General features: G+C 36.3%; 1 protein-coding gene across 2 annotated transcripts; it reads right to left on the bottom strand.

Moving 5' to 3' along the window:
* Positions 1 to 1,682: 1,682 nt before the first annotated feature.
* Positions 1,683 to 5,653, bottom strand: LOC125660690 (uncharacterized). Of its 2 annotated transcripts, none has more exons than XM_056146955.1 (3): positions 5,436 to 5,653; positions 4,837 to 4,887; positions 1,683 to 4,008 (listed from the first exon to the last, which is right to left on the bottom strand). In XM_056146955.1, the coding sequence occupies exons 1-3, from the start codon at positions 5,572 to 5,574 to the stop codon at positions 3,800 to 3,802; spliced, it is 399 nt and encodes a 132-aa protein (XP_056002930.1). In that variant the 5' UTR covers positions 5,575 to 5,653; the 3' UTR covers positions 1,683 to 3,799. The 2 variants fall into 2 exon arrangements, with proteins under 2 accessions (XP_056002930.1, XP_056002929.1); XM_056146954.1 differs by having other exon boundaries at positions 4,831 to 4,887.
* Positions 5,654 to 20,602: the final 14,949 nt, after the last annotated feature.

The following is a 20,602-nucleotide window of genomic DNA, read 5'->3' on the forward strand; positions in this document are numbered from 1 at the left end:
ATGAAGAATGTTTTCAAAGATTTTTTAAAGATATCTTTGACTGTGTAAAACTTTGAACTTTGACCTCATCCTGGATCATGATGTAAACTGAACGTGAATCTTACTGTAAGGTTCTATGATGAAAGTTAGAGCTTTACTTGTCAAATTGTTCATGAAAAAGATCTTAATTCAAAACAACCCACTATATCTTCACTATCTCACAATTTATGGCGAGTCTGTTTGAAATTCTTAGAAGTTTAATATTTGAAGAAGAAAACTTATCGCAACAATATTGTTTGAAATTCACTGGAAAATTAGCTAGACATGCGGGGCTGACTGTTCGTAAAAGTTGTCAACCCTGCGAAAGACCAACTAGCACTGAGGAAATAACTGTCATTTACAAAAATTACTGTTATTACTATCTACTAATTAATGAAGAAGGAGCTAAGTTGTTTTTACCATATAGATTTTATTCAAATTTTCATATGCGGTCAAATATGCATTAGTGAATGTAAAATCAATGAAATGGTCAGACGATCATCAACATTAATTTTCCGCGGGATTTCCTCCAAAAAGGCAGTGAAAACTATTGCAAATGAAAACAATGGGAAGATAACCCTGTATAATATATCAGAGCACGAGAACAAGAACATCTTAATCGTAAAACCCTGAAGAAAAAATATAGGTCGTCAGCCTTGAGTCTTCGATGAAGCATACCTAAAGGCATTATTTTTACCAACTCAAGAAGGAAATAGATTACTCAATACTACATAAAGAATTGATGTGAAAACATGTACATGTATGTAAAACTCATACGGTACCAATCTTGATGCCCCAGATGCGCATTTCGACAAATATTGTCTCTTCAGTGATACTCAATGGAAATATTTGAAAGCCGAAGTTTTAGAGCTGTTAGAAGGTAAAGCAGTGTGCCAAAAAATTGTAGTCAAATTCGTCTAAGGATAAGAGCTATGCGTGAGGAAGATAATCCTTAATTTTGAAATAAATTTCTAAATTTTATAACAGCAATTAAATATACATACGTATTTTCAAGCTAGTAACGAGGTACTTAGCTACTGTGTTGTTTAAGTATTGAATCATCGTATGATATTTCAAGGGTGGTTTCAAAATACATATGACGATGATTTGTTTATTAACAAGAATAACTTTCATTCATATGTCGATTCGTTATATCCCTGTGAGCTCGAAATAAAAGATACCACAGAGTCGTCCACTTCTGCTTCATACTTAGATATTTTTTGAAAGTAGACATTAACGGCAAACTGATAACTCAACTGTATGACAAACGGGATGATTTCAGCTTCTCCATTTTCATGTAGCAATATTTCATTATCACCTGGATATGGTGTTTATATCTCTCAACTCATTCCATACACAAGAGCTGGTTCTGCGTATTGTAATTTTTTTTAAAATCGGGGTTAGGGGCCTCCGTGGCGGAATGGTTAGAGCATCGCGCTCAAAATCACACGGCCTCTCAACTCTGTTGGCAAGGGTTCGAATCTCGCTCTTGCCGGCAAGTGAGAAAGTTTCGCAGTTACCTTTGGAAGGTCGGTGGTCTCTATAAATCTGATTCATCTAAATTTTATTTTGCAGAAATTTCAACACGGACAGTTGGGCGTGTATACCAGAAACTTTGGTCGCCTATGGCAAAATTTATGCTCCGCGGGCGGTCGGGCGTACGGTTATTTGCACAACAACAATGACTCAGATGAGGTAAGAAAAACAATCACATGTTATACCATTTAATGCAACGTTGAATCATAACATGGTTGTCTGAGAATGAAAGAAAGAATGAAATAACATAATAAAAACAATGAATTAAAGCACTGAAATAACATAAGATAGAAATCTTCAAATATCTTCAAATATCAAGTAAAGGTCCTAAACTTTACAATACATCTTTTATAAAATTCATATGGCACATATAACTGTAAATGTATCAAAACATGATTATAAAAAAACAAAACCAGAAATAAGATTTAAAAAATGCACAGTCTTATTCATCACATATATACCAACACTCAAACACATTTATCAATAACAAAAATGAATAGTTTCCTCAGACCAAAAATTACGAATTTTGATGAGGCAGGTAGGAATCATTTTTAGAATCTTTGTTTGGCTGTAGTATGAGTTTTCTTTTTATATATAGAACATGTAAAATAAGCAATCAAAGTTTCATTTTCACATTACCTACTATCAAATGTATACCATTATTCTCTAACACTTGCATCCAAAATCTTTTGCAAAGTTTATTTTTCATGATCTATGCTTCAAACCTAAGATATAGAATGTTCACATTTGACTACAAAATGGATAAATTTCATCTGAAGTTTTTTTTTAAAAGTAATGTAAAACATTATTCACCCAGCTATACGAAAACAGTAAGTGTATTCGAATATTCACACGTTTCTTCTAAAAAAGAGAAACAATTCATGTCTCTTTCATGTGCTGGGTGACAAATGTGTAATCTCCCTTAGAGGACAATAAAATGGTGCACGTGAGATATTTCTTATACGTATAAGACATGTTGATTATCATGTAGGATTGGTAAACACTTAAAGGCATAGGGTCTAAGATATCAGTGAAATTTTGCATGTTCCAAAAAGGTGGCAAAATTTAAGATCATAACTAGAAAATCACAAAAAGTTCTTCAGAATGTTTACAAACACATTGGATACGATAGTAATTATAAAATAATTCCCTTTTCTCATTTGCCTAAACTGGTACTCTGTTGACTTCACATCTCTTATGTTTGTGTGTAGCCAACAATCGGCGGGGTACCAGTTTAATATATTGTTCTCCAGACAAAATTTTTATTAAGGGCTAAAACGTCAAAATTACTTCAATTTCAAACCACTGCAGATTTCGATAACTCATAATTATTACTACAAATTTGTTTTTTGGAGTTCTTGCAAAATATTGTGATGTCATTTTTAGATAAAAGATAGACCCTATGCCTTTAAGTCTAATGGTGACACATTTTCTGAGAACGTAGTGTCAGGAAAACATACATGTAACACGATTTTGTGGAATAGTGACACCAAAATCCAAAGGGTTTTGTGAATGATAAAGACGCAGTCAACACAAGGTAACCCACAAATGCGGTTGCAAGAGCTCGTAATGAATATTTGGTACAAAACTAACAAATCAACAGATTTTTAAAGTAAGGAATTGGCGGATTTTCTATTAGCATTTTCAGATTCTTAAGGATAATAAAACTAGCATTGCTTGAGGTTGATAAATTATTTATTATGAGGTCTGAGTAGTGTTATCAATTTATTAACCTACTCCGACCTCATAATTTGTTCTTTTAAACAGTAAATAATACTATATTTATGAATTGCATAATATCATGATATCCTAAATTCTGATAATCAAATAAATAAAAACAATTTTCAAAAAATCCTGACAATTGTTTGTCATTGGAAATTTGTGTTCAAAACACAGATCATTTCAATATTTGCTTCCTTTACAACATTTGTTCAATGAAATATTGTAAAAAGAAGAAATGGGGAAAGTTAATCTCTTGATTGTGTGATATACCGGAATTAAATATTTGTCCACATTGAAGATTTTGAGCAAATTTTCCTAAGATAACCTTTCTGTGAAATATATCAAAAGTATGAAGAGTGACAATTTCAAATTGGAAAGAGAAACACAGATTGAATACCGAATACAATATTTCAAAATGTCTAAAGGAGAGTTAGTTTCTCGAGTTAGTTTCTCGATGCATTAAGTTCAAAACCTGTCCTGTATGGTTAGCCTCCCAACGCTGCATTTGCTTTTACTGTTAATCTTAAAATTTAAGCTTATTTTCCAGCTCTCTTGCATACTCTTTCCACTGCTGAATGGTGTGTTCATTCTCCTTCAGTTTGGCCTTTAGATTCCTTACTACCAGCTTATACTCTGCTAGCTCTTGAATTATAGCACTTTGACTTTGTGCAAAAACCTCGCTGTTATGGATGATTTCAGTATTTCTCTCTTCCACTTCATTTTGTAACTCCTCTACAATAAGTAACCCATTTTCATTAACTATATTAAAGATGTTAACAGTTTTTGATTTCCTACTCAACCATGAATCCGTGCTAAAATCCTTTACAAATTTTTAATAATAAGGAAATCTTATTTGTCTCTGAAATTTTAAATGCATATTGTGTAAAATATAGCAAAATTTCAGCACCATTTACAAATGCTGACCAGAAAGCAATAAAAGCCAAATGTATATGTATGCAAGTGAAGATAACGAACAGTGATCAATCTCATAACTCCTACAGGCAATACAAAATGGAAAGTTGGGCAAACACGGACCCCTGGACATACCAGAGGTGGGATCAGGTGCCTAGGAGGAGTAAGCATCCCCTGTTGACCGGTCACACCCGCCGTGAGCCCCATATCCTGATCAGGTAAACGGAGTTATCTGCAGTCAAAATCAGTGTGTCAAGAACGGCTTAACAATCGGTATGAAACACGTCAGACAGCATTTGACCGAATGCGAGGTTGTATTGACGAACTAGATCGTTATAACGACCATAGAATTTGCGAAATGCTGACTTCAATCGAGACTGTTGAAATCCCTGTACCATCAACTTGTTTGTCAGTAGCTTACCTCGATTTAAAAACTGACTATACCCAGAACAAGCTCTTGCATATCGAATCAGTTGAGATATATAATTCATAACATGATATATTTTACGTATATTATCTAGTGAGTTCAAGTAGGCTGATAAATCTCTATAATGAATATGTGTTGCATACACAGTGTAATTCATAACATGAGATATATTTCAATATACAATTACCAGTTATATAGTAGAATTGTATTCTCACCTATACCTTTCATAGTAAAAATCTTCTCAGCACATTCCTCTGGTTCAGGGAACAAACCTGGTACACATAAAGATTTGAAATATTGAAATCAATCAGAATTTAATTTCATTTGTCAAAGGTAAAAGTCATTCTATTTTTATTTTTTTTGAAAATTCATAGGACTGAGGATAAACTACACATAGTCTAATGGCAAGCATCATAAAATATTCCATTTTGTGGCATATTATTTACTGAAAAATATTGATCTGTAACCTATTGATATGAGTTCATATATAATTTGCAATTCATTAGCTGCCGGAATAGCAAAAACATCTGGAAAACTCTCTAATCCTCAAAATTTGCTAATTTCAAGGTATATAACTCACTCAAAAATAGGTCGAAAAGCCCAGACTCAAAATTGATATGTAAACCATTGATAGAAATTGAAGAATGAATTGAATTTTTTAAAGGTAAGGCAAAAACGGTAAAAATTCCTATATAAACGATTCAATAGCTGCAGGGATAGGTAAAACAAGTACAAAAACTGTCTTGCAAATCACGGAGGCAGGTACAGACTGATCGCTATACAGTTCCCACCTATATACAGGGCCCTCATGAATTCCTACCTTCATAGCGGCACTGATATACGGCATGAATCACATCAGCCAATTCGTAATTTCCGGTTCTGACTAGGATTTCAACAAGACGTTCCATAGAGAAGTCATCCGGAAGTCCAGAGCTATTAATACGCTTTACTTCTCTCATCCGAAGAATGTGCTCTATTGCATTAGAAAGGTTTTTGTGGTTCCTATGTTGAGATATACCTGGAAAATGAAGTTATAAAACTGTTTTAATAGTGGACATTTTGAGACTTTTCTCGAGCTGGGATATGTGTCGAGAAGCTCATCTCTGTTCTGCAGTTGCAACATTACCTGGGTATTGTTAATTTTAAATTAGACGTCTGGGCTTGATATTTTTCTTGCGTTTTCATTGTCAGAGCATTATCAGCATTAATATGATTGCTAAAGGTCGATTGTGGACAGTATTAACTAATCACTTGATAAGCATTATTTTAACTAACAGGTAATGGTTGAAACTTCAGAATATAATACGTGATGATGTAAAACTTGTCTCCATCCCCTTATACAAGTCATGTATTGCTATATCCTTGTTAAAACAAAAATGCATCCCTTTATGTTAGTAAAACAGGATTGCTTGTTTTGCAAGTTAACTAAACATAACCTGTTTGAGTTATTAAGAGTACCACGCGGTAATTGATTTAGTACATGAGCAAAGAGAAGTAACTCAATGGGACAAAAATATAACTAAAATGGGTTATGTTTGTAATATCATGTTTGCATTATGCCCCTGACTGTTCATGGTGAAATTTCATTGCTAAAACTTACATATTGAGATACAATACTAAACCATTTCTTAACATGTGACCTTGACTTGTAAGGTCATCCTTAAGTCATCATGTCATGGACACATCTCATTTCTAAAACATTAAAAAACGGTACTCAGATTTATCAAGAAACAAAGTGTTACAGACAGACAAAAATGGACAGACCCAGTTTAAAAAGCTCTTGCTTTTACCAAAGTGAGAAACAACTAAGTTTAAACATGAAGGCTTACTTAAATGGACCGCCAGACACTTCTTACAATAAGCTAGGTTAACTTGCCCCCGAGAGTGTTCAGGTATCTGATTCCAGTCTTCACATCCACCTCTGCATATTTCTTTTTGCAAGACTGCACATAAGGTTTGGACATTTCCTCAATGACGTCCAGAAATTGAGGGGCGTTGTTCTCATACTCAGAGACTTGGAATCCAAACGTCTGAAGAGGAAGTGCATCATTATGGTAATTTCTGTCGTTGTCTGTCTCAATGTCGTGTATGAATGACCTTCTTCCAAACTGCTGAGAGCTCCAGAAATAAAGTATTGCCATGATAGCAATTACTACCAGTATCCACAACGCCACGAAAGCCAACAGGAGTTCACTTGGTATCATATCTACTACCTAGAAAAAACGTAATGTTCTTAATATATGAATATGTTCAACATGCATCTGAGATAAAGTACTTAACAAGATCCACAAAAAACTCATCTGTCCATTGAAAAGACTGAAGAGATACACGACACTTTTGCTTTTGTTCAATAATTCTTGATCAGTTTAGTTTTCTAGTCTAGGGCTGAAACGATTCACCGAAATATCGATATTGTTCAATATAAACGCTTGATACAATGTTTGATCCATTGTCTTGATTTTTGGTTCTATGCTTTTATTACAAACGAGTTCAGTAAAATGCATCAAGCTTGGTCTGTTCTTATTATTTTTACCTGCATGAGGGACATACATGTAATAGAGTCCAATAACATTCAGATTGTTGTTTGTCTTGAGTCTGACGAAAACGACAATGAACGTTATCGGCTTAAACTACAGAGTACAGAGCCAACATGCATCTTACCGTTTGGCAGTTTGGAAATATTTTACTTTTAAAACTATGATTGTGAGTTTTGGTACTTAATTTTCCTTCAATGTTGTTATTGGTTTTTTCTGTATATTGAGAGTATTGAGTCGCTGCATAAGCATTGCAATATGTATCGTATCGTGAAGGGGACGTATCGTTTCAGCCCTATGTTCTACAATATATTTTTGCTACTTTCAGTCGTCTTTAGTATGCCTGTTAAATATTTTCAGGACTGCAGTAGTATTCAAATAAAGAAATGTTACATTGAATAAACATGAATCCAAACTACCCGAGGATATGCAAGGTGAAGATAACGAACAGTGATCAATCTCATAACTCCTACAAGCAATACAAAATAGATAGTTAGGCAAACACGGACCCCTGGACACATGCACTCTCATTCTATTCCCAATCAAAAAGTTCAATTTCATCCATATTCATATAGTTGATGAAGTATCGTTTCTTTTTGTGACTATTCTTATACCGGAAGCTTCTGCTTTGATGCTGTTTGTTTTTTTTTTTTTGTTTTTTTTAAATTTTCTCTGTTGTGCTCTTTATAGTCAAACTAGCGATTTTCATGCCAATAGCCAGGGCATCTTTACAAGCCCGGCTAAAAAACAGGTGCAACTGCATAACAGTCCAAAAACGGTGATTTTTTCTAAACCTCTGTGCTGCAATTTAACACTGATGGAGTTACATGACGTAGGTAATGTTACATATCACTGGAAAGCTAATTTTCGGATATGATTTTCTGATCTCTGCAATGCAAATTACAACATACACATAATATTTGACTGTAAAAAAATTATAGTTATATAACATCATTCAACTCCAAATGGGCACCTGATCTTGGCTAAGCCGTGTACGCTCATTTACAACTCTCTTGATAACTATAAATAAAGGGCAGATTCAGAGGGGTCCAGATCACGCCCCCGTTTTTGCCGATCAAAAGTTTTAAGAGTTATTTAATTTCAACGATTTTTTGTGTCAAAACGATATGAAAGGTGGATACTTATATCATTCAAATGTATCAACACAAGTATATAATTTAATTCAACGATAAAAAGACCACTGATCACTGAAATATATAGGGTTCGACACTCGTCAGAATTTGGATTCACCAATCACTGCATTTTCTTTACTTTACTCTGACTAACATTCATCTTTTCACAACTTCATTCACACTGAATTTCAAATGGAGAATTTATGTATTTCTATCATTTTAGATTCCCCCCTCAGACTTTCCACTTACAATCTAAATTTCAACCGCTAATAGGTAGTTACATGTATATATTTCATTTTACAACTTCAAGTCTGAACGATGTTGAGGCCCGAATAAAGTCGGAGATAATGTGGGCATTTTCTCATCTTTATATATAAACCATAGACGCCCTTGGGTGGACGATGTCTGATGTTTCCTTTAGAGTTTAACCTTTTCTAAAATTCTTTAGGTCAAATGAAAAAATATGTGTGGTTCCGGTTACCCGACCGTCCCTACTTTTTTTCCGACACTAAACTTTTTTTTACCATTTCCAAAATTTAGGGCTTGAAAACAATACTCTAGTTGAAATATCGTTTCCTACTTTCATGTTCAAAAACATGATGTGGATTGGCTCAAAAAGATAAAATAACAGTGTTCTTATTCCCAACAGGAAATTTAATTGGAGTACTACTAAATTCACTTCACTAGTAATACATTTTGATGTCGACTTGTAAAATATACCTAAATTAAATTATGACCCAAAATTAGTAAAAATAAAATCTATGCTAAATCAATGGGGGAAGAGATATTTAACTCCTATTGGCAAGATAGCAGCTATTAAAACATTAGTGTTACCATTGTTGAATTATATCCTGATGTTCATCCCTAACCCATCTATTGCCTATTGTAAAGAATTAGAAAAGTTATTTTTCTCCTTTGTGTTGAGTTGTTCAACTCACAGGGTCAAAAAATACGAGGACGGTGGTTTAAAAATGATCAATCTAAAATCATTTAAAGCTTCAATGAAATTGATTTGGGTAAGACATCTTATTTCTACAAATATGGGTTGAATAGTTTCATTTATATCAAATTTTAACCTAAATAAATTCACATTTTGTAGGATTGAATACAATAATCTACTTTCAAAGTTATAAAAAACAAAATTTGGATAGATGTATTCAAGGCTTGGATCGAATTACAGAACACTTGTACTGAGTCTAATGTTACTGCAGATTCACCTTGGTTTTACAACCCTATGATCGATATTAGTAAGAAAATGTTTTTTAATCAGACACATTAATTATATTATTGAGGAAGATGGTACTTTTCTAGCTATGTAACTTTTAGTGCTACTTATCCAAATGTAAAAATTAAATTCTTGAAATATGCAAGTATTATTCATGCTATAAAAACTTGGAATATTCATGAGAACTATCAGCAGGATTAAACAAGCAGGTACTTACACTAACTTTAAAAGGTTGCCAAATCCTTTTATTAAAAGAAACATTTACACTGTACTGACGTGTAACAAATCAAAGTTTTTAAATAAAATTTTTAAACAAAAACTTTTCAGTGACTGCAGGTACAAAGACAATAAGATGGAGTCAGCTTTTGGATACTGATAACAGAGAATGGAAAATTTTCAATATACTACATTTCAAAATAACTAAAAATGGCAAACTGCAATGGTTTCCATACAGAATAAATAACAGAAGTTTAGCAACAAATTCAACAAACAAAAAGCCTCGGGTACCAGGTTAGTATTCCTGGTTTGTCTGCTATCGAACGTTTTTCGCCTTCCCAATAGTTAAGTTTCTCTGCATCATGTATAAGTAGTGTCAGAAAACATCCATAACACTTGAGATGTTGGAAAGCCTGTGTAAAACCGAACTTTTTCTTAACTGTTCACGTCTTCATACACCATCCGATGCAAATTGCATTGAATAGTGCTCAACGTCATTTATTGTACAGAAAGAGTGACCTACATGTACTTCAATCTCAAGTGTAATGGCATATATATATATCTATGGGTATACTTATTTACCGTACTTGTTGATTCATATGAAATATTTGGTTCGGGGGCATTTTCTTTAACGCTGCATTTTCATTGTAGTCAGCATGCAGAGGAGCAAGGTGTACTATCACTGAAACTGGTTGATTTCTTTTAATGGTTTTGAAGGGAATATTGTTGGTATGGATACATTTGTTAAGGGACCCTCAAAATGGGCACTGCATATAATTGATTTGCCATTGAGAACAAAATAAAGCCTATAACAGTTTGCATTTTGCTTATCTATTGGCGTTTAATGTGAACATTTTTCTGGGACATGGGAAACCTACAGAGAATTACTTTTGTACCATCCTGTAGGGCAGAATCAGACGTATTATGTCACATAGGTATACAACAGTACTTGCTACCCATGCTAAAAAGGAGGGAAAGTACATTTGATTTAGTACTATACAGTGTGTATCGTTACCTATTCATAGAGCCGGACTACATTCACACCGTACCTAATTGAAAACCTGCATGTATACCGGTAATTTACCGCTACGAAGACTTACGTACGGAAGACCTACAAAAATGTGGGCTATAGATGTAAGCCTTATAGTGTAAGTTGGCTAGCTGATCCACCATCGTAGCTTTGACACTTGGCAATAAAAGCTAAACAAGTCTGTACCCCTGTGTCAAAGTGAGCTGGAGACATCAGCTGGTAAGAAACCTCAGGTCGGTAGTCTGAACCATTGGTAAGGGCCAATTGTACGGGGACATAGGATTTAGGGGAGTAAAGGGTTAGGTTAAATCCTTGTTGAATTATATCTTGATTTTGTAATATGAATCGTAGTAAATATATTGATTAGGTAAATTGGCTGAAAAAATCATCGTAAATATATTGAATAAGTTCGTTTTTTGCCTTGTAGACAACAGACATTCCTGTAAATCATATGCATTGCAGAATCCCCTGTATAACTGGGTACGTGTCCACAGACCTTATAACCAATAATTAACCGAACATACCTCAATGATTAAACCCTTTAGAATTAGCTTCTATCATAACGCATGTAATATGTAGATCTATATAACCTTAATTTTTGGTGAAACTTTCATTTAATTTAACACATTAAACGGTAAAGTAAAAAGCAAAATTTTGGGGGAAATCGTGAATCCGTCTACACAAATTCCGTCTTATAAAAACGATTTTCAACGCACTAATTTCCGAATTTCAGACTCAGTCCCGAAACATATACAAATTGGATGATTTAAAAAAAAATGAATAACAAACAAAAGTGAAATTTAAAAAAAGAAAACAAAAATAAAACCAGACAAAAACACAATAATCAAGTCATAACAATTGACATTACCGTAATGTATCGCTTTTCCATGTATTAACTGTATAGCACGTCGTATCCCTTCCAATATATCTTCAGTAGTGTTTAAATGCACTTTGACTATAATGAACTCGATATATCTGAATGGATGTATTGGAACGTTTTATTTCCCTGTTGTAAAATGTGTGAATGGTCTGGCACTGGTGGAATGTCCTAGTCAGAAAAGGACGAACACGTGATCCGATTGTAAATCAAACGTGTGATAATTCATGATATGACGACATTTTTATTCGTCTGTGGTAGTCTACAGTGCATGTCATACAACCAGTGACCTGATTAGGCCTTCGTAAACTCGGTAATGTACGTAGTATTGACAGCAACTTAAGTATATTCTTATTACATTGACCAACTTTAGCACTCTATACAAATGACACAAATGATACAAATAGATCTAATTTATGCAAGTTTATTATTAATCAATTTTAATTCCTAACTTCTCTATTTTGCTATAAATTACACAGTCATCTGAAGTATGGATAACTTCATCGTCTCAAGCCTATAGCTTTCTCCCTATTTATCTTCTGTACATCCCCCTCTCTCTAGTCAATGAAGAAATATATATAGAACCAATGGTTTACTCCAAATATGTGATTTATAAGATTTATAAGAAAAATGTCTTTAAAAAGTACATGTTAGCTATTGTAAAACAGTTCTAGGACTCAACAAATCAGCATGCAATATTTCATCATTGTGTGAACTAGGCAGACTTTCAATTGCTTTTGTTAAAACTCAAGTTATGATGTACTTTTTACAGCTAAATTCTCAGAATGTGAACCCCTTGATTGAAGAATCATATAATAATGATATCAATGGGTAAACTGATGTATGAAATGGATTAAAGGCCCTATGCAATGAAATCGTATATGGTAAATGACAGTGGGGAAAATCAGGATGTTTAAATTCCTTGTTTGATAATGTGTTTACAGGTGAGTCGGCAAGTAAGTCACAAAGTCAAGGAAACATTCTACTGCACTACGTCTCGAAGTTTCGCGCTTCATAGGCCTATTTCACTGTTTAGTAACGTAATGTAGTCGACATTCATCTGTAGTATGGATAACATCATCATGAGTGTTATTTAAACCAGACAACACAAAATAAACGTATTGATCTGAAAGATACTTTTTTTATTTCGATAATTTTACAGATATAAGATCTTGTGTCATACTTTCATTTAATTTCATTTAATTGTTTATTGTTGCATTCCTCTTCTTACCCTTGTAAAGCGCCTTAGAGTAATTTGTTTGATGTAGGGTGTCATATGAATTTTATTATTAGCTCACCTGAGACAAAGTCTCAAGTGAGCTTTTCTGATCAAAAGTTTTCCGTTGTCTGTCGACGTCGTCGTTCTTTTTAAGAACCAATGGGCCGAAGAAGCTGACATTTACATAAAAGCTTCCTGACATAGTGCATATTCAAATTTGTTCAAATTATGTTCCCCGTAGGTAGGATGGGACCACAATAGGGGATCAAAGTTTTACATAGAAATATATAGGGGAAATCTTTAAAAATCTTATCAAGAACCACTGAGGGCTATTCCAGCAAAAAAACAAAAACGTAGTGGAGGAGGGACGGCAGTCGATATTTTTTTGGATGGGTGTGGTGATTTGGAAAAATGTATTTGTATGGGTGGTTGTCTTCTCAGTTAAAAAAAAACATGGGTTCTAGTGAATTATGATAAAATTAAAATCACGTCGTGTTTCTTTTATTACAAAAGAAGAAGAAAAACGGAACCATCCTACACATACGTACGATAAAAAGATTGATAAATGGGCAGATATGACCGCAAAATTTCCACTCCAAGGCGTTACCCTACTTATTGTACTTGTCTTACCCTATGCTCCAGGTGGCACGGAGGTTTTCGGCCCCACTCCTTTGCTAATGGGGCGATGATCAAGCTGTAGGCCAGCTTAGTCAGAGTTTACCCCAGGGAGGGGTTAGGTTTTCGCTCACAGCATCCCGCTCCCAGACAGTATCCCCAGTCGCCCCTTTTTCGGAGCCAGGGATTTCCTATGGGAATTACCCCCCCCCCCCCGGCCAGCCAGAGCTAATGATCTGCTTACAGGGTCCCCACCCACACATGCCTACCCTTCACATGTGTAAGACTCTTGGGTTGGACGGAATACCCCCCATCCCCAGGACTTGGTACCTCCCATGCTTGGCGGTTACGCTAGCACACCTTTTCCCCACCCTACCATGATGACTCCACCCTATCAACAGGAACCCTCCACTTATCCTGGCACCACGGCCTGTGAGTTAGGGGATGAGGGAAGTACAGTAGTTTACGTTCGGCCCCAGTTAGTTGCTCCCGACACACACACACTTCCTTGGACCGTTGATCCAGGGGCCCGCTCCGGTGCCCCACCCTCCCATGCCCGCCCCCTTAGGGCAGGGGGATACGAGACGGGCACTGGAAGAAACGAGCCTAAGTACAAGGATTTGCGGTATGATGGGAAAACCAGCTGGAAGTCCTTCCTGTACAAATTCGTTCGCCTGGCACGTAGCCAACAGTGGACTGAGCCTGAACAGCATGACCAGTTCTCCTTCTCATTGGAGGGGACAGCCAAGTGATTACTACACCCTGTTGCTCGACACTGATCGCAACCTCTCATTGGCCGACATCCTGAGGAAATTTGAGAAGCGTTTCGGGTAATCAGCGCCAGACCTCTCACACCAGCTGAACTTCCAGTCGGCGTCTCAGAATGTGGACGGGTCATTGAGACATTGGGCAGAAAGGGTGCTCACCCTAGCCACACAGGCCTTCCCATCCGTGTCAGATGTGCCATACCGCGGCTGTGTTATGACGTCGAGGACTGGATGCAATATTACCAGCATTCGAGGCAGACCAAATCATCTAAGCCTAAGGAGGGTTGTGAGGCAGGTAGCCCAGGAGGAGCCCCCACACCAACCCGATTCCTACAAGGAACTCGAGAGATGCGCCAGTGCCTCCAAAAGTTAGAGAAGGAACTCCGAGGGCGGACCCCCTCTCCTCGGAGACCTTCATCGCCATCCTCAAGTGGCAATCGGAAGCCAGTAGGCTTCTACAAGTGCGGGGCCATGGGGCACTTCAAGCGGGAATGCTCGGAACTGAGGGAAAAAAGCTGACGCGAACCAGGGTCAAGAGGTCAAGGCCAAGCCTAGAGATAGCCACGCCATGCATCAACGTTTATCAGAACCAAGGGGGTGGGGAGCCAAGACCCACCAGCCACAGTCTAGTGGAGGGCCTACACAGCGGGAAGTCAGGATGTTGACTCCAGAGCGCTCCACAGTTAGACCAGGGCCGTGCAATGCTCGTATGGGGACAAGTCGGACTGCAGGAGGATACAGGAAGGCGACCTCCTGTATGCGCCGCTCCAGGAAGGGCACGCTCCAAGTAAGGTTCAGGGAGGCACCCGAGGAGGAGGAGGAATCCGAGGACTGGGTCATAGGGTGGGAGGAGGACAAATACGAGCCCTCTCCCTGGTGTATGTTATAAGGATTCAGGCTCCCTGAGGATATCGTGGTGCCGGAACTGCCAGGATTCGGTGCAGTGAACCAGGGGAACGGGGAGGATTTTCCGGATGATTCGGAGGAATTTCCAGATCTGGAGCGCTCGTCCATTCAGGAGGAGCAGGTACATTATTGTGTAGGTGCGGACCCCGCGCCCGAGTCTAGCGAGTGCCCGGAGCCAGTTAGGGCGCAGTATCAGCCCAAGGAGGAATGTGGGCTGGGGGTGGTCAGTGGCCAAGCTGAGAACGGGAGAATGGATATGCCATTCCGGCATGCGGGAGAATCCCACGAAGACTCGCCTGTTCCAATAGGGCAGATAGGCCCAACGACCGGATATATGGTCGAAATGGTAGTCCAGGGAGTGGGACTACAGGCAGTGGTAGACACTGGGGCAGAAGTGAGTGTGTTGTCCACCTGGGTCTACGAGGAGCTCGACCCCAAGCCTCCCATCAAACAGCACATGATCTTGGTTCAGGCAGGCCAAAATGCCAGGATGAGGGGCTTCATCATTGGCCCTGTGGGAATCCGCCTCGGAGACACAGAACATAATGTTGATCTGTATGTGACCCCCCTGCAGGACCAAATGTTACTAGACATGGAGTTTATCCATCAGCAGAAGACTCATTTAAACCTGGAGCATGGCACCATGACCTTGGGAGAAACGAAGGTCCCTATGACGTTCGGACGCCCTGGAGGGGGACAGGAGGCCCAGGTTTCAGTTACAAAGTTTATCAGGGTCCCAGCTGCTTCAGTTGTCCTATGGCCTTGTCGTACGTATGTTGGTACCGGAATTGTCATTCCCCCTAAGATTGTGACAGTATGATGTTTCACAAATGGAGAAAAATTAAGATAAACATACTGAAAAAAGACTTTCAATTATTATTGAACCCCTTTCAAATTCTATTACTTTATTCTGGCTGCTACCTTGATAAAATATTTTATGACCCTATCCAATGAATAAAAGGTACACCCCACAACACCCTAATCTCGGTTGAGATTCGACTCGGCTGAATATTTGGACTGATGCCATCACCGAATCTCGGAGCAGTCCTTCATAATTCATGTGTGGAAATTTACTTTCTCGGACCTCCCTAAACGTAACCCTTTTTTAAAGTATCCCAAAGAGACTCATTGTTTTTGCTCGGTTCTTATTATTGTTCTGCTTTTTGTACAATATACCTATTACGCCAAGTTAACATAAACTGAAATAATTGAAGATATCTTTAATTTTTTTAAGATCACATCAATTCATGTGATGCACATAACAATTCAATTAAAGGTCTCTTCAATGAATAATGATATCTTCAACTCTGAATTATTGTACATATCAATTGAACTGATGATAGCATTGATTATTCTGCTGAATTGGTGCACTCTATCATTGAATTGCTGTTCTCTTGAAATGAATTCATGATATCAACAATTGATTTGCTACAATTCAGTTGAAGAGAGCAATCATTCAGTTGATGTGTGCATCACTTGAATTAATGCACATAATAATTGAAACCTTGGCCAGCTCTTTTATATTTTGATTGTTGCGTGAAGTATAAAACAGTTGGTAAAGGCTTGACTTTAATCAGACTGTCTGACCATGAACATAGACACTGGTGTAGCTTTAGAACTGGGACTGATAGTGACCTGGAATCTGTAGAAATTATAAGAGGATGATAGGGCCTACAAACCAGTGAGTATCAAGGTCAAGTGGCTCCCATGACCTTGAAAATATTTTTTGTGGTTAGAAATGGATTTACATATACAACATACGATTTATCTGAATATTTAACCCTTTCTCTACCGGCAGATTTTAGAGGTTTTTAAAGACTAAATGACAATTATTTTTACATCGATTTAAATCTGCATGTATCACGATTTAGGGTAGGCATATAACATATAATTTTGTTAGGAATTGGACAGGGAACAATTTCTTATAGAGTTTGTCAAGGTATCTCATGACCTCAAAGAGGTCTACGGGGTCAAAGGTCATGTAAGTGCACATTATTGCAATCTTTTTTACAACTCCTCTTACTAGATTAAAGTCAAAAATAGGAAATTCTAAATGCATGAGCTGATATGCCTTTTAAAATACTACAAAAACATCACAATCAAATTAATCAATTTTATTGAAACCAAATATTTTTGGTTGCTAAGTAACAACACTTGTAGTACAATTTTGACCACAATTTGCCTTTCTGCATCCATTCGACACAATTTAAACATAATTACATTGCATGATGATTAGTAAATGTCACATTACTTTAAAAACATAATCTTTAAATAGATCTTAATCATTTTAAAGGGGTTTTAACAAAAAATATCATGAAGAGAATTAAGGTCAAAGGTCATAAAATGGAAACTTCACACTTTATATACATATCCATCATTTTCTAATAATATGACGTTTTGCCATTATGTTCCACTAAATAGAATAAATATTGCAACATTAAAACAAAGATCTTTATTGTTAATTTAAAATAAATAAATTTTTTGTATTCAAATATATTTGGTTGCTAAGCAACAACACCTTATCAAATGTTATCAAAAAGTACTCCCGTTTTTCCTCCCCAAGTTCAACATATACGAATGATTGATTGATTGAATATTGTTTAACGTCCCTCTCGAGAATATTTCACTCATATGGAAACGTCATCACTGCCGTTGAAGGGCTGCAAAATTTAGGCCTATGTTCGGCGCTTATGGCCTTTGAGCAGGGAGGGATCTTTATCGTGCCACACTTGCTGTGACACGGGACCTCGGTTTTTGCGGTCTCATCCAAAGGACCGCCCCATTTAGTCGCCTTCTGCGACAAGCAAGGGATACTGAGGACCTATTCTAACCCGGATCCCCACTTACTTTCAATCATTAGATTTAAATGTACTTGCATCATATTTAACAAAAATATTTCTAGACACAATTCCTGATACTGAGTTGTTCCGATAGGGGCATGCATTGACCAATATCTGTCTATCGACTGGAACTTTACAGCAGACATGTATAAGATAATGCACAAAAATCTGGGAGAGGTGGTATTTTTTAATACTGGGCCCTAAATACTAATGTATTGTCAGAGCTTTCGAATACTCAATTGGGTCTGTAAATGTTTTCTATAATCAAGACCCTCTGAAAATTATGTATTTAATTACTTATGAGGTAATTGAGTACACATTTAATAAATGTGTTAGATGTGCAGCCAGATTAATTTTGGTAAACGTAATCTTTTTATTATGCATTTTATTACTCGTTTTAAACTGGAAATCACTGTCACAATATCAGTTTTTGAAAACTAGTATCCTTTTCATTGAGAGGCTGCGAACTTCCTTGTGAAGCACATGACAATTCTTCCCTCTAGATATGACCATCTCAGCATAATGGTTGATGGCAATATAGATGGAGAAGACCAAATCTTTTGTCAAAACAGCTTCATAAAATCTTCTGTTCTCTGAATAATCTGGTCCCATATCTAAAAGAAAATTGCAAATAAAATCAATATTTGCCACCATACCTTATTTGTCAGCATTTAGAAAACTTGTCATACCTTCTAATTAGAAACAGAATAATTTCCGTGTTTTGTCTCTTTTTGTATGTATGTGATACCTAGTAATGCAGTAAAAACAGTTAAATGGTACACACATATATCAGTGTATCATAACGCCATGATTCCATTTGTGAATTATTATCTGAATTTATTTGAATGTTAACCAAATGTATACCAATTTAACCCTATATTCAACCTCTCAGAGTCATACCAACTGAATGCCAGGTTGTCACTCCAAATGAAATATCACAGTTTTTGGATCAAGTGTCCCTGTGTCCTCCACATCAACATCCTTGGAACCAATGTATGTCTGGATTTGCCAGTATACTGTCACTAGCAGATGATACCTGGGACCTTCCCACTAAATATTGGGATGTCAATACCCTTTTTAAAGATGAAAAGAAATTACAATTAAGAATTGTTGGCTTGTGTTTAAAACAAAATTTAAGTTTCATGGTAGCAAGGGACAGTTTCGCTCAAATTTATTTAAAGGTAGAGAAGTCCTGTATTTGAAGTGACATTTGGTAAGGGATTGCATACATGTGCTACAAATGAATGGAATATTTCAATATACATTGCCGATGTAACATTCTCAGTAGGTGTTTATAGGTTGTGTAACTGTTATATACCAATAATGGTTTTAAGCTTTCTGAAAAAAGCAGAGATAACCTGGCTGATTATTTCATACATATATGTATATTGTTGTAGTGTATCAAAAGGTACTGAATTTACTAATAGAGGACAATACAAATAGTTTTCACCACTTTATTGTGCGACGCGCGTCGATTGCTTTCAGCGACGACGTTTTGTCGTTAATTTTAAAGAAAACCGCGCAGCATGTCCCAATTTTATTTTATCGTAATCTAAAACCTACCGAGAATTGTAACACGAATAAGAGCCCATCAGAAAGGAAATTTAATCTCTACTTTTAGAGGCTGTATTTACGTTTCCCTATTTCTATATATAAGTATAGGTAAAATGCCGATCTGTTTAAACATTGAGAATAAAATCATAAGAAAACCTACATGTGCAAAATATTGCTATATTCTTATAACTTTGCAATGCATTAAAAATAATTTTTATATCTTCTGAAAGTAGGGAATATATGCTTTTCAAAAATATTAAAAATATTGCATTCATAAGGGAAATAAAAAAAATCATATCGAAGGGGAAAATTACCTTGCGACAAAGCATTGTGTCATATTTAGACGAAGCCATCCTTTGCTTTAAATGCTTTTGGTAATCTAATGGCTTTACTTACTGAATTGATTTTTACATAGTTAAAAAATAGAGAAAATGTCCAAAAACATGATACATAGATCATATATCTTATGACCGTAGTGTCAAAGATTTAGAGGCACTCCTTTTGCGTAGTCCTGTTTTTACGCGCCATCGGTCAAATTGACCGATACGGTAAAGAAAGGGTTAAGCTAGTACACTTGTGGCTATATATATACTAATTCATTACACAAATATGACTACTTTTGCATCTACAGATGAAATATTTTGTGTTGCATTTTCAGTAAAGCAGTGATGAGTAAAATATTCTCTATCAGAACAAAACGGAATTTCAATATGTTATATCAAGTAAAGTAAGGAAATGAATTTTATTATGCTCAATGTTAAAAAAAACCTGGAGCATTTACCCAAATAAACCAAATGTATACATTTTTATAAATTTTGTCATTAAGGTAAGGATGAAGGCAGTGTACAAATACCATTAACTAGTTTTTCAGATAATTTTTTAAAGAAACCGTGCAACAGCAGATTTCTCCAACAAGGGGATAGAGACCTCTATAAAGGAGGGACTGTGTCGTGCCAAAGACAGATACCGTGTTATACCAAGGACAAAGACGGAGGACGGAAGAAAAGGATGGAAGAGACTGAGAGAGAAGATGTTGAGCAGATTGAAATGCTTAAAATTTGAAATGGATTA

Source organism: Ostrea edulis, chromosome 8, assembly GCF_947568905.1.
Source record: "Ostrea edulis chromosome 8, xbOstEdul1.1, whole genome shotgun sequence".
Lineage (NCBI taxonomy): Eukaryota > Metazoa > Mollusca > Bivalvia > Ostreida > Ostreidae > Ostrea > Ostrea edulis.